This window comes from Pomacea canaliculata, linkage group LG6 (assembly GCF_003073045.1).
Source record: "Pomacea canaliculata isolate SZHN2017 linkage group LG6, ASM307304v1, whole genome shotgun sequence".
Taxonomy (NCBI): Eukaryota; Metazoa; Mollusca; class Gastropoda; order Architaenioglossa; family Ampullariidae; genus Pomacea; species Pomacea canaliculata.
In genome coordinates, this window is record NC_037595.1 from 1,815,296 (window position 1) to 1,838,067 (window position 22,772).

A 22,772-nucleotide genomic window follows, 5' to 3' on the forward strand; every position below is an offset into this window, starting at 1 on the left:
TGACTGTGTTACAGAGGAAACAGCAGACGAAAAATCAGGTATTTGTCGAGTAGCTTTAATTTAAAAAATGCATTAATTGTTACCTGTTGCAACTTAATTTTTTTAATCTAAGTGATACAAGCATTTTGATAAACAGGTTGTTATTAATTATATCTTTTCTGTTTAAATTAATTATATAAATATTCTAAAACAACACAGCACAAAGCAAACCTATAATAAATCATCTAATGAATGAAAAGGTTCGGATTGAAAAATAGAATGATTTTTGTTTTAAGTTATAACATACAACTATATTTTAAATATAAAAAAGGATAAAGAAAGAAGGGAAGTGCTCAACCCCTACCACCAAAAACAAAAACAAAAACAAAAACAAAACCCCCCCACGTGATTAGACCCAGGTGAATGCGATAAAAAAAAAAAGGTGCAAGCTTAACCATCATCAAAGTGTTGCACTAAGTCAGACCAACGCCAAGTCGTTTCTAAAAAAAATCATCTTTGATCGCCTGCAGCAGTCCAGGGGAGGTAAACACGTCGATAGCAGCCATCACCAGTGCTTTCCCTTGGTTTAGCGTGTTGGGTTGTGCAGCGTAGTAGACGCCATATATAAACAAAATTTCTGTTACAACGACTAATAAAAATACACGATAAATGTAGAAAATGATTAGCTCAGTAAACATTCATCCATCAATCCTCATTACTTCTTCTTCTTCTTCTTCTTCTTCTTCTTCTTCTTATTATTATTAATTGTAAATACAGTCCTTAAAGAAAGTTCCTTCTCTTAGGTTACTTGTTAACAACATGAAACAGGTGCGGCTTGACCACCCGCGCTGTGTTAAATACGCAGATAGTATTTAAATCCTTTGTAGGGGTTTTTTGACCGTTTGTAAACGTTGATAAAATGTTTAAATACTATCAGGGTAGTGAACCTTATGTAATCCCTCTGACAGCATTTCTTCTCTCTTGTGGTATTGTTTGTAAGACAAAGCTGCGAAACGAGCGAATATTGTCAGCTGTCGAAGCAATACACTGTTTTCCAGTTTGAGGAGGTCAAACATCGCATACACTGAATAATTACATCTGAAGCAACCATGATGAAGCTCTTAGCTAAGAAAAGCTTCACTCGAGACCTTGCACGTCCATCGAGACCTCGAGTGTCAAGGCTGTCCACGAATGCCCTCTGACCTCACTCGTTGTCTGACTCTCGCGGCCTAATGACTTGACAATCACCATCAGAGGTCGTGTGAATGGGAGAGGATTTCGAGCCGGCGACCACGGAGGTGTTGAGGTGCTGCGACTGGGGGGACTGCGCGGAGGAGCCGGCAGAGGGCGCCAGGCACATGTTCTTCAGCACCAGTCTACCCAGGAGGACGTCGGAGCCTGCTTGTCGCTGTCGTCTGAACGCTATCATCTGTAGTGTCACCAGGGAAAAGTGAATTTACCAGAATGATGAATGCATATTGTATTATAAGCGTTAAAAGTATTATATATTCTAGCAGATGCTTTTATGCACTATGAAAGTTACGCTGGATTTTAGTGAATAAACGCGAAAAAGGAAAATTAGTTAAAGAAAATCATTATATTTTGCAAATTTAAAAGTTCTTCATGAGAAACCATTAATCATTGGATGTTTTATCCATTACAAGGTCCACAGATGATAGCAGACAACTTATAAGGTAGTCAGAAAATGTTGCCGGCATAAAACGATGGTTAGTTACCTTGGGAACAAAGATCAAGCACTGTGTGACAGTTGCACCAGTGAAGACGATGACAGACTTCATGAGGTAGGTGACTGCGGGGGTCTGGTCTGTGCCCATCACCAGGATGGCTCCCAGAGAGCCGAGCAGCACCACGTTGTAGATACACATGCCGATCCAGCGAGAGTCGTTCAGCTCGGGGATGCTCACCTGGGAAGATCGCATCCTGCTGAGAAACACGTGACCTTACTCTGTCACGAGATATGTGACAGATCTTGCTGCCGTAAAACGTACACCAAGGTTTACGCTATTTCGTGTTATACAAACGTAAAATGAGCACGTGATTGTCACGATTGTCACAAGCCATGTGCAGCCCAGCACATGATTGTAATGAACCGGCAAAACCTAGAAAATAATTGTCATGACCCCACACAAAGCCCAGAAGATGTTTGTCATGGCCCCACACAAAGCTTAGCAGATAATTGTCATGAACCCACACAAAGCCCAGCAGATGTTGTCATGACCCCATGATACCTGGACGTAACGTCATCTCGGAGCGTTACCTTGCGAGTCTGCCACGCCAGGAAGGCACCAAAGAGGATGAGAAGCCCCTGAGTGGACATCAGAACGAGGTTCAGGTACTGGCTGTATTCCGACCTGCAGCCAAGACTCTGGAATATTTCCTTAATGTCTTTTTCCTCGTTCACTTTCTGTGTGGTCACGTGACATAAGAAAGGCAAGACAGCTCGTCACTGACGATCGTATTCATGTAAAGCTTTATCGCATTTCTTAGTACCAAGACAGCAAGAGGACTCCTACAGGGAGTCTTGAGAACTCATGGTATTAATATTACTTTTCTATGATTTGTGTTATTCATGTTGTGCGTTCTGGATATGTTAGTAATATGGCATTGAAGTAATGTCAATACAAGTATCAATACCATGTGTGACCAGGACATTACAGGGAGTTATGATGACAGATGAGCAACAGGTAGGTGCAACGTTTTCTCTGAGGACTACTCACTACTGCCCGAGTAATGTGATACTGTAAGTGAATACGGTCTGGTGCTTGTCAACAAGGAACTGCCTGTGTGAACCACTCACCGGCTGGCCCTCGGTTTGCCTTTCCACTGTGAAAGGGTCAACGCTGGTCCACACAACAAGCAGCAGAAGGTTAAAGATCACAAGGACTGCAACTCTCAGAAACAAGTGGCGATCTTGGAGGTCCTGAACAAGTTGGAATAAAATAAGCGGATGGCAAGTAACAGAAACAAAGACAAGGTATTTAAGCACGCAGACATGAAGAATAAAGTCAGGAATCAGGCTTCAGTGGAATGTGTTTGTGATTCGAAGAACACCTACCCGACCTCTAAAGGACAGATCTGCTGACATGATCTTGTACACCCGCCAGGTCTTGGAAAACAGAGCTCCGAACGCCGTATAGAAGCCCAGGGCAGCCATGTACAACTTGGCCTGCATCATCATCATCATCATCAATCATCATCATCATCAATAATCATCAATCATCAATCATCAATCATCATCAATCATCATCAATCATCATCATCATCATCATCATCATCATCATCATCATCATCATCATCATCATCATCATCATCATCATCATCATCATCATCATCATCCCTACCACATGAAGATATCTCGGGCTTGATTTCAGTTCAAGTTACATCACTAGGTTTTATTTGTTCTATCCTTAACACAAATTCAGTTCATCCTTCTTGCTGAGGAATCCGTCCACATTGGAGTATAAACCACTCTACATCCATTCAATTTGTGCTCGACATCTGTACTATCCACCTTTCTGTATTAAAAACCATAATTTTCAGCCTCTAATTGCTTAATTGCGTTCATCGATTCGTCTTTTCAGTTCCATTCTTAATTTTCTTTTGATTCATCCCTCTGTTTCTGAGTATAATCAGGATCAACATAAACCAGAATGAGTCATTGGAATAATAGCTTATCAAGAATAACTGCAATTGTAATCCATGTTATCATAATTGACATATCCATTGCAAATTAATTCATGATAATGGAGAGAGTGAAGCAGCACACATCAGATTCTCCCTGTTCTTGCCGATTCTGTTTTTTGTCGTTTTTTTTTCTCTCTCTCTCTCTCACCCCACCAACACACACACACACACAAAATAAAACTTACATAACAGAACACGCTGAGACCAGAGAGAAAGACATCTTCGATGAAAATGCTGGAGTAGAAGACGAGGCAGCCAATCAGAATGAGGTTGTTGATCTTGGGTGACGACATCTTGATCATCCTGAAACGAAGGTAGTTAAGACAGACAGACAGACAGACAGACAGACAGACAGACAGACAGACAGACAGACAGACAGACAGACAGACAGACAGAATGAATTTGCGTCTGTTTTCTTGGTTTGTGTATTTGTTAGTGTGTGCGTGCGTGCGTGCGTGTGTTTACTTGCCTGACGTTGCGGTAGGCGATGTTAAAGGTCAAGAAGACTGCTGACGTCAGCATTCCCAGTGCAGCCAGAGCACACATGGCGATGTACTTTTCTTTGGACAACGGTATTAATCGTTTCTTGGTAGGACGGACAGAGACTGGCTTACCTGGGCAAGAAAATCGCTGATAGTAAAAATAAAATTACGAAAACTGTTTTTGAAGAATTCGTGCAAAATGTCCTATCTTCGTACGAGCAGCGATTTGCATCACAAACAAATGTGGCACATTCCTGACATGTCACTATGACAAAAAAATGGCGAGGATGTCACTGAGTGTCCCACTGAAGTCTCGGTCGGACACCCTGGGTCTTTCTTCAAAGGAATTTACCTTTTGGCCAGTAGATCCTCGTGTTGTTCCATTTAATCTTCAGGTCTGGTCCCCTCTGCCTTCCAACTTCTACGAAAACACCTCCTCTAGGCCCTACACACATAAAAACACAAGACGATATCGTGAACACAACTTTCATTTCCACGTATCTGTATAGACATGTGTCTAAATATAATATTGTTCTTTCATGTGTATGTATAGTCAGAAGTTTAGAGCAGTCTAGCCATCAAAAATATACGAAAACAAAACTACCTTTGAACTTATTAGTTCTGCATCAAATAAATAGAAATGAGATGTGAATTGTCTTCATTGTTTATGCGTTTGAAATGTCAGTCAACATCATCGTCAACAACACAACTTTGTTTCCAGCAGATCACAAGAACTCCGTCCTGTGTTTTAAAGGATAAAATACAACTCTCTTGTCATACATGACCGGCACTGAAAATGTACAAAAGTACTGGTTTATTCACCATTTTTTCTCAAGTCATGATTATACCAACTACTTATCCCGTATCACATTCGACTCTCCATCGAGTCGTCGCTCCTCAGCAGACAACTCTATCTTACGTCTGTCAAAATTTCACACAAAATTGTCGACCGACACTTTTGTTATTCTAAACCCAAACTGACTGTAGATTGTTCTGAAAATCACTTTGAAAAACTACCTGAATTTTGCTGGAACTGAAAGACTGATACGGTGGCCACTCTGTCCCCTTTTGGTGAGAACGCGATGTCTCCAGATATTCCTCTAAAAGAAACATTTCGCATATTTTCGTAGATTTTCTCAGCTAGCTTCGTGTTGGTGTATGTGAAGTTTTCCAGTCCACCAGAACCTGCATAAAATAGAAATGACAAAATTGTTCTCTTTCAAGATTAAGATATTAAAACAAATGTATTAATCCATTAAATTCAATAGAGAATTGTTTCCCTATTTCGTCACGCAACGATGGTCAGAACTTCTGTCTGCTCCAAGACAACAAACAACACACATTTGGAGGAGACGGAAGTGTAAACATCGTGACTGCTACCAACAAATCTTTCTCCATTCTAATTAGAAAAACTGTAATTGAAAGCTGCGCCATCTACGTGAGACTAACATTGCACTCACCAGAAGCCTTGAGGTCAGTGAGAGTTTTGTGGAGGGCAAGGGCCACGGCCCACATGGCATCATAAGCCAGGGGCATGTAGTGCAAGCCCTGGAGGTCATCAACAGAGTTGTCCTTGTAGTGAGGGTCACAGGACTGGTTGCGCAAGGTCTTGTAGCGACAATACACGTCAGAGATAGACATTAAGCTGACTGTGTCATTTCCGTGGTAATGCGATGGGGCGATGGTGAAGTAGCCGTCGATGACCTGTTCGTCCAGATGATGTAGTCTTTCTTACATTCTGGCTAGCTGCTTAACTAGCTTCAATATGTTGAATTTCCAGCTTCGGATGTCTTTTAACTTAACTTCAATGTATTTCTCAAATAGTATTAGCAGCAGTGTGAACATTGTAGTCAACACTTACATAAGTGCAACGTTGCCCATGTAAACATATCAACATCATGGTCATGACCATTCGTGATTTACTTATTTAAACACTGAGCAATGACAGATGACAACAATAAAATAACATAAGAGCAAGAAAACTCCACATGAAGAAATCCAGATTCTGATATTTTTAATTATAAGATACACATACAACTTTACATAGTCCAGTAATTTATCTTATATTTCATTAAGTATAGTTTAAGCTTAGTACCATTTTTTGAGAAACATTCGCACGAGAAAAGGAATAGATGGCAGCAACGAGAAGACTCACGTACTTGCAAAATTTCAGATGCGCTGCACTTTGTATCATTAATCTCATACCATCTGTTGCTGTAATAGCCCTGTAATATCCACACTCTTCGGGGACCGTAGAAATTGTTCCTGAAGGCCTGACACGATGTAATATTTTTAATGATTCAGGGTTCTTCCCTAGATACATATAGGTAAGCATGCTAGCCACTAGACTTCCACTCGTGCATGTATAAAACACGCAGAATAAACATAGACATTATAATGCATATGGTATAAATACAGACGTATAATACACACAATATAAATAAAAATGTATTAAACCACTACAATCATGCATATGCACATGTACAGGCATGCAGTCAATAGTCATACATTTATGTATAAACACAGACATGCCATAAGCCTTTTGACACCAAAGAATCATGTAAACACAAAGGGACAAACACTAAAATTTAAAAAAAATTAATTGTAGTTTATTACGTAATCAACTTGCATTAACATTTCTGTGTGAACATTTCTAAGTGTAAAGGACTTTAATCAGCAGCACAACAGCTTTTTCTTATTCCAATGCATTGTAAATAAAGGAGGCGATGCATGGTGTAATTAGTAGTCGGGTGTCTGCCTTCAAGAGTGTGAAATGAGAAAAGGGAAGGTTTCTTTAATAGTATTTTTAGGGGGTGAAATATCTACAAAGATCCATATGTTCTGGGCATGCAAGAACAAAATACTGTTTAGTTTCAGCTGTCTCAGGACAAAAGGGTCAGTTCCAACATTCTGAATGAGTAAAGTTGCAGCGGTGATGATAACATTTAAGTATGGTTGCCGTTTCTGCTATGTTCTAATGTTTACGTAAAGATACAAACTGTGGATGAAACTATGGCCAAATATGAATCTATATTCACAATTTTTAAAGAAGAATTGCCAATATCCCATTTTTTCTACAAGATATAAGCACACACACGCACACACACGCGGCATCTTAAGATAGAGCACAAGATGGTTTGAGGCACAGTCATGTAAACACAACATGCACAACAAGAGGAGAGAGGATGGACAATACAGACCGCGCATACTGCTTGCCTGGCCTTGTTCTCGAAAGCAGCGACGTAGATAATCCGCGCATCCTTCGACTGCAACAGACTTTGGGAACTAAGATTTCACTCAGTCTCGTTCCTAACGGTAGAGACAATGGTCTTCACGATTTTAGCACAAGTGTAGGGACTGAAGGACAAGCAGGACTTGCTGGCTCCGAGCCGTTCAGAGTAGTAGTAGTAGTAGTAGTTATAATAATAATAATAATAATAATAATAATAATAATAATAATAATAATAATAATAATAAAAATATAATAAAATAATAATAATAAAATAATAATAAAATAATAATAATAAAATAATAATAAAATAATAATAGGCTTTTTGAAGCTCGGTTTTCCATGTGGGGCAGACGAAAGAGAAAAAAACGAAAAGACAGCCAACCGTACAGTAAACAAAGGCGTCAGGATACAGATAACACCACGACAGAAAAACGCATTGATGAAAACAGCAGAGTAGGTGGAATTGTACTATTGATAATGCCAGAAATTAAAGAGTTTGTTTTTGAGACCGGATATACATTATAATCTTTGAAAGTAGACACAGTTCGAAGAAAAAGGGAAAGAGAATTGTGGCTCACATCCGAAGTGAGAAAAGCGAGAAAAGAAAGACGCCAAGTGGAGCGCCCGTAGAAATCTTGGTGAACAGTCCCCCAAGTCTTTTCTTAGTAAAGAGAGAAAACAAAGCCTGATCACTAACTCAAAGATCGGTTACATCAATCAGAAACTGGGGCATTCTTCTTCGAGAAGAGAGTTATGCTTGCCAGCTATCGTTCCTCCTGAGGAATTGCCAAATGTGTTCTGGTGGGTTTTTTTCAGAAAAAAGCCAACACTCACTTTCTTTGGATCCCCCGTTACTCCCTCCCAGTCTCATAGCAGTAAGAGCTGTGAATTTAAAGTGGCTCGCCGTGATTAAGGATGTACACACATATGAATTTAAAGAGAGTCAGATAGTTAATAAAGAAACATGAGAAATAAGTGAAAATATGAATACATTGCGTGTTTTGAAGTGACAAAAGTGAACGTCAAGACTTACCTTAAGTTTTGCAATAGCATTTTCTAAGTCATTGTCAAATGTTTCCACGGTGTTTATGGTAATATCTGTGTTATTCAAATACCGTTTCATCGTCTCCTCTGTCTGTAAACAAATTAAAATGATTAACACAAGAGATTGCAGGTGTTTTCAGGCCTATATATAGCCTATCGGTAGCTAAAAATACATCAAGAAAAGTTGTCACCCAGACCTTGATGAGGTCTTCAGACTGAGCTTTCTTGTGCCGGCTCAAGCGTTTACCTCCCTTTCAGCACATGTACATGCACTAGTAAGAAAAATAACTCGAGACAATGTTTTCCCATGACGGGATGACACGCATGCGCATATCGTCTTTTAGTTTTTCCCTTTATAAAAAGAGAACTGCAATGGGCAACACGGGCATCAAGAAAGAATTATCAATCCGTCAATCCTTACAGTTGTCGCCCAGTGGTGGGGGTGGGATGTTGGTGAGGGGTCAACTTCCTTTCACGCGCTCAGTCAGACGCAGGACTAGCGCCACCAAAATGTCACGACCTTTAACCTCGACAACTTGACCTGTAACCCCCACGGCTGCGTGTCTCGTCACGTCAAACTAGTTTTTGACGTCATTATAACTATGACGTCTGTCACCTTGTTTTTCCTATTCCCTTACATCGCCTTGACCTCTAACCTACTGACCTCCCCTCTACACATGTCTTGAGAAATATTTGGTTTAAAATCAAACATCACTTCCCACTTTACTGTGAAGTCGTGAAGCTGAGATACATTACAACACATCAGTTGTGACTTATTATGTCACTTAACATGTTGTGAGTAGTATATTACTATTATAAGTTCCTTTACACACTTGCAAGCATGCAGGGTTACAACTGTGAAACTTACCGAGGTGAACAACCTGTAGGATTCCTGTATCACAGAGAAGTTGAACCACTGGAAGTTTTGCATCAGCTTGATGAAAGCTTGAGAATAGACTTCGGTGGACAGAGAGGTTCTGAAGAACCAGGGGAACTTGCTCTTGTTTGACAACGCTGGATCCGTGGCAGAGAAGGAAATCTGAATAAAGGGAAGGATGAAGATATGTACGTTGAGATACACATGTCACATCAACACACGGATCTCTAATCAGGGTTGACATGTTGGCTGACGATACACACGCCCCATCAAGATACATCTCTCTCTCTCAAAGCAACACTCAGGCCAGAAAGTATTCAGAAATATATTTCTTACAGCACATTAAGTAAGTTTAAGACCAACGCTGTTGAATTTTTAGTAAGTAAATACAGATGCTTGAAACAGGAAGGTTAACTTTTTTTCGAATATAGAATGTTTACTTTTCCCTACGATAAAGTTTTTTCACACAAAGAATGCTTGTTCTTTCCTTAACAGTGAGTGTTCTGTATTTTGCAGCCCACCTGTACCAGGTTCCACCTGCGGGATACTGCAGCCGTGTAGGTGGTGACGTAGGATGTGGAGGCTCCCAGCACCATCACTTTGGTGGGGCATTCAAACAGATGGTACAGCAGCTTCTCCATGCCTGTAGACACGTCACTCTGAAATACCACAGATTTCGTGAGACGTCACAATAGATCATGATATGTCACTGTTTGTCTCACCAGTTTGAAACAATCAATCAATCAATCAATCAATCAATCAAACACCACCACCACCTATTACAGGTAATAAGATAGGTGACAACACAGAAACAATGTACCCTTTCAGACTGTCATGCTCACATCCCAGTCTCTTTTGCCCTATTTATAATAAATATTGTGGTAGGCAATTTGTCTTTGGATGTATGGGTAAACAATATTTTGGAAGGTTCCTTCTCCCTTTCTTCTTCCAGGTAAGCATGGGACCAGTATTTTAAAAGGCTGTTTAGCTTCCTAGATAGCAAGGGTGTAGACATGAAATATTTTCTATGGAGACACAGCGGCCGCCCAGTCAAGTCGCTAGTCGCTGTGGCGGCCATGTTTCATCACGTGACGTACCTTAGTGTCCTCGGCCAGCAGGGCGATCTTGTAGCCCGGAAGAATGTCCTTTCTACTGTTGATGTCGTTCACTGCCAGTTGTGCACCGTGCTCACTGATGTCCCCAATATCATATTGCCCCGTTTTGCCAAACAGGCCGATGACGCTTAAAGTTTTATTTTTATTGCAGGAAATGTTTTGTCTGGACAGGACTGTCCATCCACCCAGGGTGACAAGCACGAGCCAGAACGTCAGCACGCGTCTATGAAGCTTCATTCTAAGGGATGCTGCAAGCAAAAGTAAAGACTTGTAAAGTAGTCGCATACCATCTTTAGAGTTCACATTAGTTCGCAAATTCAACAGTTGCTCCCAGACAGGATGTGTAGCCTTGATTACAGTGAAGCCTGTCCTAAGAGAATATCAGGATATGATATTCAATATTCAAGACATGTCAGAGACAGTAGAGGCTTTAGTGACTGCATTCAAACCGGACTTTGCATGCACCGACTCAACACCCGTGAGACGCAGAGAACCCACCCACCAGTAACTCGGTTGTAGAATTGGTAACTAAGGAGTTTTGAAGGTAAAAGCGGGGGAGAGATGGACACCACCCTCACAATAGGCTAGCTGTGAGAAAAGTGGGGTGTGTATGGCAGTCACGTCTGCTGCAACACAACTTGTCATTGTAGGCGATTTTCGTTTCCCACTTAGTTATCACATGACTTTACAGATTCGTGTTTTTGTTTTAATTTTGTTTCTGGGGATTTTTCTCTGACTTATGTCCGGCCTTTCGTCCCCCTCGCGTTGGTCGTACGTGACACGCAGCAGGTGCCTGAGAATCTGCTTGCTTTCATGGAACCCGATCTTGTGGTATCCTGAGATCAGATAAACTAAATCAGGAATGCCTGTGTGCTGTATTATCGCAGTTTGACATCCTGCCACAGCCGCTAAGGTTTTCCGCTTCAGTGAACGATGAGTCACGTCAGTGGAGTTGTGACCGGACAGTAGAGATGGAGAGAAGGAACTTTGGGTAGGGTAGATAAAACTACAGAGCGCAGATTGCTCTAGACATGTTTAGGGCAGTCGATTGGATATTAAAATGTTTTATTCACATAATATTCTAAAATTTTGTCATCATCAGAGCAGTCATCATCGTCGTGGCAGAAGTCCAGCGTATTTAATTAATTAATTAACCGCAGACATGGTGAGATAGTGAGCTGACATAAACTAAGTGTACAAGTGAACGACAATTAATTATAAACTGTGAACAATACGTTAATATACATTTAGTGATTTTATTTTGGACCAATCCATCCGGTATCGTTTTTCTCCTGCTCCTTTAGGCGACAGTTGTCTACATCGTCGTCTAGACTCGCCTCTGATGGATGTAACGTCAAGCTTGAGTGAAGGACTAGCTCACCCTCTATCCTTACAACCCCCTCGTTCAAAGTTGGCTGATTTCCTACCCGTAAGATCATCACCATCTTCTTCGTCTGTTAAAGTAACGAAAACGGAATATTATTTTATTGAGCTGCGTCACTTTGAGCATCACGTGTCACGACACGGGTGGCTGAACAGCACTCACGCCAGGCGAGTGCGCGTTTGTTCAACACACAACAAAACATCACAAGGGGTCAGTACCGCACGACATCCAGCGTGGATGGACACTACCCTGCTCTCTCTACTAGATACAAATCTCAACCTTGGGGATATTTACAGCTCGTGACTCAGGCTCGTCTTCTTCCGTCTGTATTCCGTCCTGAGTAAATTTCTTCCCTCTTTCCGGCTTAAAAATATCTACTGGTGAACCGGGTCACTTTGTGTCACAGTTAACACTTTCCCAGCTAATGTTCTCATCCATCCTCCCATACATTCAACATCCACTTGCAGTCCGTAAGTCTCAAAGGGGTTAAAATTCTCTGAAAAACACGGAGGCGCGGATTGGTCCGTGATATGCAAATGAAGGTCATAACCCTGCTGACGGACAAACAACCTCGGCGTCGTATGTTCTGATCGGTTTGTTTGATTACTAAAAATTAATCTGGCTTTAATATAATTGTTAATCTATTAAAGTGTACCTCACATTGTCTGAATTTGCCTCTTTTCTGCGATATAGTATATATCGGCGATACTAGGTGGGAAAACAACCATGTAAACGTAGTTTAAATAGAACTGTTCTGACTCTAGTCCTTAAAAAATAGTAATTAGTCTTTATTCAAATGGTAACGGTTGTCGTATATCATATTGTTGTGACTATCAACACTCATGTTTACAGATTTATTTGTATCTCACTTTCATTTTCCTGATATTATTGATTTAACAAGTAGACAAATGAAGCTGGAAAAATAAATTAAAACGACATTAAAATTGACAAAAGTGCTATTAATATAACAATTTATTTATCCCAGAGGGCAAATCGGGAAACCTCGATATGAAAGCAGTCAAAGCACAACATATCCATATCCTTGAAACAGACTCATACATTCATGATTCCTACAGATATATATATATTTGCACTCAGAAGTCACTAAAGTCATGTCCCTGGTTGAGAATAACAGCAGCCGAACTATTCGCTTAGTTGTTTTTTCACTGTCTGGACTTGCTTCTGTTCTTCTCCTGACACTCTGTATTGTAATAAATATACACATACACACGCAGAAAATGACTTTTGCTCTGTTTACTTACGTTTTGTAGCACTGCTGGCTTATAAGTGAAGTAGAGCCTCAGACCATCAATTCATGGAACTAACTAATACAAAAATGTTAGAAAATTAGAAAGTGTTTTGCTCGCCATGAGCAGCACAGTCTCATGGACTGAGTTGTGGGATGTGAAGATCTTTCCTGACGACAGGGATGAAGTCAGATCGTCTCGCTCTGTCCTGACTGGCTTTGCCAAGCTTTTGTTATCTACAATTGCAATATATTTCCTTTCTGCCCTCTGGCGGCGATCAGTTGCAAACGTCTGCAACCATCAAGGTCTAAATTCTCCGTACCAATTATATTGGTAATTATCAAGAATGCTTTATCGTTAAAACAGTTTTACAAGTTTGAATATTTGTTTTTCACAATCCCTGCTAAAAACCACATTCATACAGTGTTATTATCATAAGGTTTAACGAGATTATTTCAGTGTACATTTCTAACAAGATAAAGACAAAGGATGGTGTTGCGTGACCTTTAGCCCGTAACATGCGGGTGGTACCATCCACACCAAGGTACCATCCACACTCACAATGAAGAAAGACATTTGGGTTTCTTGCGGAGACACAGAGTAAGCTTTTCCTGTCAAACAGATGATGTCTTTGTCAGCACTACCCCCCCCCATCCAGTATTTCTGAGTCATATAAAAGAATTGGCTGAAGTTGAGGATCAAATAATTAGAGACAATGTTGGGTATGTATCGCCTAATACAGACCTGGGCAAACGCCGGCCCGCGGGCCGGATCCGGCCCGCCTCCTGTCTCTGACCGGCCCGCCCGCTGGCCGCCCACCAGTAAATATACTATATATACAGTATTGGGTAAAACTGAGTTAACTATATTAGTCCGGCCCTCTAGAACCATCCCAGTTTCTCATCCGGCCCCTTGGGAAAATTAATTGCCCACCCCTGGCCTAATAGTTCAAAACGTTTGTGAATATCCTGATGGCCGAAGATGGGTCATTGGTTTATTTGCTATGAAGTGAGTTCTCACTGCGAGAAAAATGTGTTTAATGAGAAGGAAACTTAGGTACCCTGAGTCGACCGACAAAGATGAGGACTGTGTTGATGAGCTGTTATTAACGAAATAATGAAAGCGCTGACTAATGAAATATTTCCCCAGATCAGTTAGTTTGTAACAGTTGAGTCCTTGTTACTAACGATCTGATGTGGGGAAATATTTCTCTCAGATCCCTGTATATAGTAACTCAGTTTTCAACATGTGCACATCAAGCTTTTTTTCTCTTGTCATCTACATCATTGTCTGTCTACAAGTCTCACTCACTCGTCGTATCACGTGACCGGAAAGGGCGACTGTATCTGATTTCTGATGATATCTTCATCAACATTTTTGAACAGGAAAGAGAGCCTATGTTTCCCTGCACCAGTCCCAGTGTTCACAGGTTACGGATGTATTCTTTGCTAAGTGCTTCCTCTCTCACTATCGTTGGTGTTGTATCGTGAGTTGATTTATAGTTGAGTCTTTGTGTTTCTGATTGTTTCACACTGTTTATGGTGTGGGCAGCGAGATGTGAGTAAAGAGTGGCGATGAATGTCTGTTGTTGCTGTGGCTGTTTTCTGCTGATGAATAAAGACATAGTGTCCTCTGATCTCTGTTGTCGAGGGTAGGGGTAGTGAAGATAAGAAAACAATTGAAGTGAGGACCTACCCAGCCTCACACACATGAAATTTGGTTTTAAAGTATGGTAATGCTCCCAACAAATCCAGTTTTGTCCCAGCACAACACAAACTCCAACTGCAGACTGTAATAAGAACTATTCAAGCGAGTGAAGAAACAATTTTTTATTTCATAATGTCTTTGGATCAGGAACTGTTATAATTATGGGTAAGTTGAGAAGTTATTGTTTGTCGTTGGCTGAAAGGCTCTTAGACTAGTGTTATGGTTGTGGACATCTTCAGTGTTCTTTCCCTAATGGCCTCTGCATCTTATAGTCTATGGTCATTACTGTGTTAGAGAAGAAACAGCAGACGAACAATCAAGTATATTTTCTGATAGTCAATGGTCATTACTGTGTTACACTTGAAAGAGCAGAAGAAATATCAGGTATGTCCAGTGGTTTGAACAGAGAAGAAGAAGAAGAAGAAGAAGAAGAAGAAGAAGAAGAAGAGAGAGAGAGAGAGAGAGAGAGAGAGAGAGAGAGAGAGAGAGAGAGAGAGAAAAGTAAAAAAGATTCTATACTTATGTATTACTTTGTTCAATATTCAGACAGAATGTAATTGCTACCTGCTGACTCATTGTTTTTCCTTTTTCATTAGATTACATAAATATCCCAAAACAACACAGCACAAAACAAAAATAATAAATTAGCTCCTTATGTAAAGGTGCCAGCTAATTCATCAAAATGCTGCACTAAGTCAGACCAACGCCATGTCGTTTCTGAAATCATCTTTGATCGCCTGTAGCAGTCCAGGGGAGGTAAACACGTCGATGGCAGTCATCGCCAGTGCTTTCCCTTGGTTTAACGTGTTGGGTTGTGCAGCGATGTCGCCTACAGATAACACCAAAGTAACAGAGCAAACGTGTGATGAAAAGCAGCATTTCATTAACATTAACGAGGATATATATATATTGTTAAATCAAGTTAACTTCTCAAAGACAGCATTTTCAGAACTTTGAGTAAGCATGCTGGCCCTGACCATTGCCACGTGCACAAAGACATCTGGAGATAGTGCCATCAAAAATATAGATACACTTATCTACAAAAAGCAAATAACCAATAGGAGGGCTGGGGCTCTCCTTTTGATTCTGCCATGTTGTCTGCACCACGTGACATATTGTTGTCCTTTGTATCTGAACCAGTTAGCGCTTGTACATCTCTTTTCCACACTCAGATAAACTCATTAGGCTTGTTCGTGGACAATCATGACGTCACAGTTTTAGTCTTTCTTAAAGACAAGATGGCGGTACTTATGGGATATTTTCTCACTCAGATATTGTTAACGCTAGTACTAATTACAAAAAAGCAGTTTGGCACATCTGGTAGATGTTTAGCAAGTTGTGTACAAACCTGACGCTTCGGTGAACTCTCGGGTGTGATTGAGAGCATTGCGGCCAACGGAGTACATCGGGTGGATGCTGGGGACCACGTGCGACACGTTGCCCATGTCTGTTGACCCTCGCGGGACGTCGGCCCGGACTGGCTCAAACTGAATGTCCAGGTCAGCAGCGTTGGCTTCGTAGGCTTTAATGAGAGAACTGTTGATGACCATGGCTGAGTACTGCACAGCTTCTGGAATGATCTCCACCTGGTAGTCACAGCAGACGGTAAGATGTAATGCCAAAAAGCAACTAACAAAAAAGAGGGAGCGCACGCGTGTGTAGGATTATTTTATTTTTGCAGTATCGAAGAAATTCTTTGAAAACTATAATTTTAAAGAAATCAGCGATTCTAATAAATAGTCCAACAGATCTTAAGAGCTGTAAAGGCTAAAACTGAGTAGTCTTCAAAACAATAAGTACTGAGCATAGGAGAAAACCCAGAGCCTGGAATAACTCACCGAGCAACCTGTGGCGGAGGCGGCAGCGTGGAAGTTGTTGTAGAGTTTGTCTTTAAGAACCTTGAGGTCCGCATCTGTCTCGGCCCTGATGATCAGTTCCAGCTCCGCGAAGTCGGGGATAATGTTGGCTTTTGCGCCGCCATTTTTGATGATGACTATAAGAAGATAGAAGTTTGTATTTGTATTAAAAGGCCGTGAAATATTGATGTTAACCATCCAATCGTTTTGTCATATTCTTTGAAAAAAAACAACAACAAGAGATACACACACAAAGGGAAAGAGAAAGAAGGAGAGAGAGAAAATGCCGACCACGTTACCGTTTACCCGCCATGACGGTTTAAACTGTTGTCGCATGTTGGAAATTCCCTGGTAACACATCACAGCAGCATCAAGGGCGTTAACTCCTTCCCAAGGAAAAGCGGCCGCGTGTGATGCTCTCCCCCGATACTTCACTGAAACACTGATTGACAGTGACAGATCAATCCAAAGGTGTCTTCTCACAGCTCCAGTACAAGCGAGTTCAAAGAGATACTTAAGAATAGTTGTAATGATAATGATCACACACACACACACACACACTCACAGTCATTCACACGTAAACTCTCTCTTATAAACACGCAACACACATATATATACACGCACTCTCTATCTCACACACGCCACACACACATATATATATATTATCACACACTCAGAGCACGACCTACAGAGATGCAGGCATGCAAGGAAACCGCGACATGTTGAAGGGACTTGGATGAACCATCATGGCGACATCCACGTCCTTAAAGACATCCTTGTTGATCAGCTCTATCTTTCCCCCTCCTCCTTCCTCCGCTGGGGTTCCCAGAACAGTCAGCTGACACAAGACAACGGCCAGTCGAGTTATTGAACATAAAGTCTGTAAAACTTACACAATTATATCACGCCTCTCTAATTTAAACACGTTTCTTGTTTTGTTAATTAAAGACATTGACTGCCACGAAGGTCCTGCAACCCAAGTGCGAATTCAGTTGTAGTCTCTACTTCGATAGAAAGATCATGAGAATGAGAATATTAGTTGAAGTTTTAGTTTATATGGCTATGAGGTATAGTTTTTTCAGAGCAGTCAAACTATGAAGAGGAATGTGAAAAACAAGATGAACATATGAAGACTTATTTTACCCATAAGAGGAATATCTGGAGATTGGCTTCAGACATTAGAAAGCATCTGGAGACTTATTTAAATTAAGAATGTTTTTAAGGTCAATGTAAAACTCACTCCGCCTACACAAATCTCAGGTGTCTTCATAAATGTGATTCTATGATTATACTTTCTACATATCTAACAAGTCATTGAAAAAATCTTTTCCTTATCCTTGTTAATAAAAATTTAGTTCATTAAAACAAAGACAATCAAAGAGTTTAGCAAAGATTTTGTCTCTCATCGCTTCTCTCTCTTGTTATCAGAAGATGACATGAATGTTGAGTGTTCAGAAAAGGATTGAGAGGAGGAAGAAAGAAAGTACATGTACAAACCTTCCCAAGAGGCTTTCCTGCTGTCTCCATGGCCGCTTTGATCCCCAGGCCAGCAGCGATGCCAGCCTCCGCGATGAGGTTGTGCCCGCAGCCGTGTCCGATTTCCGGAAGTGCGTCATACTCGCACAGCACCGCCACGTTAGGACCGGAAGTTGTCTCCCCTCCCCACGTAGCACGGAAGGCCGTGTCCAGCTTAAAGGAGCGCTCCACCTGGAAACCCTTCTCCTCCAAAAACTTCGTCAGCAGCTGCAACCACAGATGTGCGGATTGTTGTAAGATTGGACGATCGTTTGTATTCATGGAGGTGTGTACAAGACCTCGCTACATCGCATGACAATGAACTGGTGTGTGAACAGACAGCACACAGCATCCATAGGCGCCAACTGGGTGCAATAATCCTCACAATAATCCTACACAATAACCTCATTTGAAATCAAATGGCTGACTGTTACTCACTAACCAGCAGCGCTAACATGTTAGGACTGTAGGAGGACCTGGGTGTCGAGTGGATCTTACCGTGTGAGCGAAGTGTTCTTGGAAGTTCAGTTCCGGTGTTCGCCAGATGGCCTGACTGAGCGCGTGCAGCTCCTCCGCGTGCTGGTCAATGCGATCGCGCGCCACCTTCTTGAGGTCCGCCATGTCTGCTTGGGACAACCACAACGATGTGTCAACCACAGAGACTGTTGTCACATGACACCTACATCCGTGTAACTATGAACTAGTCATACCACACTCTCTCGTCACGTGACAGCTACACTAGCGACACCATAGCTTACCACACTGAGACAGATTTTACTTCTCTAATCGTGTTTGAGTATCTGTAAAACATGACACTTGTTACTGGTTGTCGTGTAAACACCTCAGTGATCACAGAGGTAGAAAACAGCGACCTGCTGACATTTTAGTTTCCTATCGCGGTGCACACATCCGGGTATTTTATAAGTTTTCTTCAGGCTGATCTCCACCTGGCCAAATCTTCTAACTGCGTTCTTCATATCAAACACTGACTGTCGCTGTATTGTGTGCTGTTGTGTCACTTGACCGTTTATCTTTTGTTCTTTCTGTGTTGGATTGTTATTTGATCTTCCTGCTCACTGCACTGACCTTGACAGGGGAGCATGCTACATGCTATACAAGTGAACTTTTATTACTGTAAAGTGCTTTGAGTCCTGCTAGTGCTAGAGACAGGCAAATGTAATCATAAATGTAAAACAACAGCAGCAGCAGCAGCAACAACAACAACGGTTAAGTTATTCGCAGGTGTGGCGGGCAGTGGACCCACCTGGCGGGAAGGGGTACCTGACTTTAGAGAGTCGGGGAAGGTGACCAGGGAGGGAGAGGAGATGGGCACCACCCTCATGTAAAGCTGATCACAAGAAAAGTGAGTGTCTAACACCTGACATTCAACGACCTGTAGTCAGAACAGTCTGTGGAATATGTTGCTATAGCAGACACCTGAGACCATACTCACGACATGTATGAAGTTTATATACGTGTTGTGAAATGTCCTAGGACAAGGGAGATAATTATAAGGATAAATAAAAAATGATGACGAGTTTATCAGTAAAGAAACTACAGTGTAACTGTGAATGTACATTGTTGTTTTAACCTATACGAAGTCTCCCTTACCTGCTAACACTGGGGTGGGACAGTCGCGCAGGAAATCACAACACAGACTAGAGTCAGGAGCTGAGACGATGGTTGACTTGCTTTCTCCTGGAACGGCGGAGGGCGAAGCTACTCCACAAAATACATGAATGTTAATGTGAGTAAGAGCATTTTAAACACATACACACCCTTCTCTACCCTGACTCCTTATACACTCCCCCAATCCAACCTTCCTTGTCCCACTTCTCATCTGTCTCTTAACGAACCCAGTTACTCTGGCCTTGACATAGAGGCTTGAGTAGACCCAGGAGGCCGCCGCAATGTATTTGTAGGTGAATATGTGTGTGTGTGTGAGAGTGCGTGTGTGTGAGAGAGAGTGAGTGTGTGTGTAAGAGAGTGTGCGTGTGTGTGTGAGTGAGTGCGTGTGTGTGTGTGCCAGTGTGTGCGTGTGTCTGCACACGCCTCCCTTACCTATTCGCCTGACTTAAAGTCAAAAATAAAATGTCATGTCATCTAGTGCCAAAGGGTCAGAAGGCCGAGCGGAAGGACGACAGACTCGGGGTTGTTCCAGTCTGGGTGTCACTTAAGCGGTACAGCAAAGATAGAAAGAAAATGAAAAAAGAAAGAAAAAAGGCAAAGATAACTGGGTCACCGACCTCCTGTGTCTGACCGACCAAAAAAAATTAGAAAAGACGAAAACGAGCGCATAAATATAATTGTTGTAACAATCAGGGTGCCGTAATACTGTAATAACAAGCACTGTAATACACTTGTATTTTCTGAACGCGATTCATTCTTTATGCATCGGATGAAGCCAGGTCATGGACACGACCCCATTTACTATATGGTAATCAGACGGGACACGCATCCCACAAATAGGTCAACACCAATTACCGTTGACATGTCTGGTGTACTTTTTTTCAATGGTTTGTGTCGAGAGGGTGGCATTGGGGGGGGTGCACTTGTGATGGGCAACCCATGTAGGCCCCATGTGGCCCCCACTTACAAAACCCACCGTGGGCCAGTGATGGACTTCCCCTTGTAAGACCATTCCTAGCCCACGTAGGGTTTGCTGGATGTGTGGAGTAGGTGACAAGAAAGCCTGAATTGTTTCCAGATATTTATGACAGGATAGGACTCCACTAGACATATAACAGTCAGGTGAGTGCCCATATTTTATGAACATCTTAAAGTTGTTAACCATCCAGGTGAGGCTTAGTGATGACGTGTGCACATGTCTCTTATCTCGTGGAGTACAAACCTTAATGTTGAGACTAACTGATTAAAGTCTCGGATTTCCATATTTCTCGTAATAATAAAAAGTTTAGTGTATAAAGGTTGCTATTAACTCTTTTCAGTCACGTTTAGATGAACCTATCGTATACGACACCACTGCTAACATCTTCCATAATAAAATCGTTTTTATTTTGCACATACTGAAATAGAATTCATTACAGGCTAGATACTATGTGTTATAATGAGATAATAGAATTCATTACATGCTATACAGATTATGTCTTACAATGGAATACTAGGACATGTCATTAACTTCATCAGCAAGGTAATCGTGATAAAATGTCACACCTTGATTTAACGAAACTTGTAATACTCACTTCAGGAATGTTCTTACAAGACGTTTATATAAAACTTTGCATACAAAGAACTGTCACAAAAATGTCCACTTGTAATTAAAGGTTTAAGCGACCCGTTAACATCTTATCATTACATTTTGAAGTAATCCCGGTATCAGTAGACAAAATAATCTATTCTATGCATCATCGTGATAGCAAACATGCGACAGATATGTATATATACTAGTTTGTTTAGGGCATGAGGCGAAAAGCGAACATAAACTTTGAACTTTTAAAAAGTAGAATGTATAGAGAAAAATATTCAGCACTTGGCTGGCTGTCTGCTGTGTGTGTGTATGTTATGTGTGTGTGTTGTGTGTGTGTTTGTGTGTTTGTTAAGAACAGATCGGATACAGCTACCCGAACACGAGCACAAACACAAGAAGAACGAGGTGTACATGCAGGTGTCCTGTACTACTTACCTGTCGGCAGCTCGTACCTGAAATGACTGCTGTGGGTCACTCGTGTCCTTCAGTCTTATCTGGCAACATTGTGTAACGAGTATCCGCTGACACTGTAAGCCAGAGAACAATACAGCTGAGTAAGGCATCCGTCAGTAAACGTAGATATGACATTTCAGTTGCACGGGTACTGCGCACTCTAGCAATACAACTTAAAAAAGAAAACAACCCACCCTGAAGTGCCCTTTATTTCTAGTCTACAGATGGCTGGCTATCTGAACAAGCAGCAATAATCATCATGTCTCTCACCACAGGATGATAAATCGAAAGTATGGTGATAAATCTTTACATGGTCGACGATGTCTGAGTCTTGGTGGGAAGGTAAGTACAGCACTGGGTCAGTGTGTTCCACGTGTCAGTGAGTACCGTGAGTCGTGAGGGTCGACTGCACCTAGTGCTGACAGGTGTAGTGAGATGGAGACATAGTGCTGTGGGAATGTATATCACCTAGTGCTGACAGGTAAAATAATTATAGTGTTGTCGGAGATATCACCTAGTGCTGACAGGTGTAGTGAGATGAAGACATAGTGCTGTGGGGGATGTATATCACCTAGTGCTGACAGGTGTAGTGAGATGAAGACATAGTGCTGTGGGGATATATATCACCTAGTGCTGACAGCAGGTTTGATGAAGAAAGAGCCGTTGAGCTTGTCATCTAGTCAGATGTGTAACTGATTTTGCAGCAGAAGGTGACAGTTGTACAGAGGGAGTTTGAGAGCTGCGGCTGAACGATGCTAGGCATCCTGTACCTGTCCAAGGTTGCACGCTTGCGCAGTGACCTTTAACACGTGTGGCCATGACCTTTGTGCTGGAGCTGTTGTACAACACAAAATACAATAGGACCACAGCTGGGCCTCTACCACACTATGCCAATATCCAGCTGTGACACCCAAACCATAATGAGATAATGCTAAGACACATGTCGTCCCCAAGTAAAGTCTTTAAGA

At 41.6% G+C, this 22,772-nt stretch overlaps 2 protein-coding genes across 8 annotated transcripts; both read right to left on the minus strand.

The window, feature by feature from the left end:
• Positions 1–39: 39 nt before the first annotated feature.
• On the minus strand, positions 40–13,291 carry LOC112566648 (gamma-aminobutyric acid type B receptor subunit 1-like). Of its 4 annotated transcripts, none has more exons than XM_025242930.1 (17): positions 13,081–13,291; positions 10,417–10,682; positions 9,841–9,978; positions 9,311–9,481; positions 8,432–8,533; positions 7,367–7,432; positions 6,326–6,439; positions 5,627–5,870; positions 5,184–5,351; positions 4,519–4,611; positions 4,154–4,298; positions 3,870–3,987; positions 3,056–3,166; positions 2,798–2,920; positions 2,258–2,404; positions 1,716–1,904; positions 40–1,408 (listed from the first exon to the last, which is right to left on the minus strand). In XM_025242930.1, the coding sequence occupies exons 2-17, from the start codon at positions 10,669–10,671 to the stop codon at positions 1,184–1,186; spliced, it is 2,409 nt and encodes an 802-aa protein (XP_025098715.1). In that variant the 5' UTR covers positions 10,672–10,682; positions 13,081–13,291; the 3' UTR covers positions 40–1,183. The 4 variants fall into 4 exon arrangements, with proteins under 4 accessions (XP_025098715.1, XP_025098718.1, XP_025098717.1 ...); XM_025242933.1 differs by having other exon boundaries at positions 1,210–1,408; positions 1,716–1,920; XM_025242932.1 differs by having other exon boundaries at positions 1,210–1,408; positions 1,716–1,923.
• Positions 13,292–14,879: 1,588 nt separating this feature from the next.
• LOC112567357 (peptidase M20 domain-containing protein 2-like) lies at positions 14,880–21,877 on the minus strand. Of its 4 annotated transcripts, none has more exons than XM_025244039.1 (9): positions 21,787–21,877; positions 19,755–19,862; positions 18,642–18,769; positions 18,126–18,371; positions 17,318–17,466; positions 16,928–17,070; positions 16,611–16,765; positions 16,121–16,358; positions 14,880–15,601 (listed from the first exon to the last, which is right to left on the minus strand). In XM_025244039.1, exons 3-9 carry the CDS (start codon positions 18,762–18,764, stop codon positions 15,468–15,470), a joined length of 1,188 nt encoding a protein of 395 aa, XP_025099824.1. In that variant the 5' UTR covers positions 18,765–18,769; positions 19,755–19,862; positions 21,787–21,877; the 3' UTR covers positions 14,880–15,467. The 4 variants fall into 4 exon arrangements, with proteins under 4 accessions (XP_025099824.1, XP_025099822.1, XP_025099825.1 ...); XM_025244037.1 differs by having other exon boundaries at positions 18,642–18,766; positions 21,787–21,876; XM_025244040.1 differs by lacking the exon at positions 21,787–21,877 and adding an exon at positions 21,347–21,460.
• Positions 21,878–22,772: the final 895 nt, after the last annotated feature.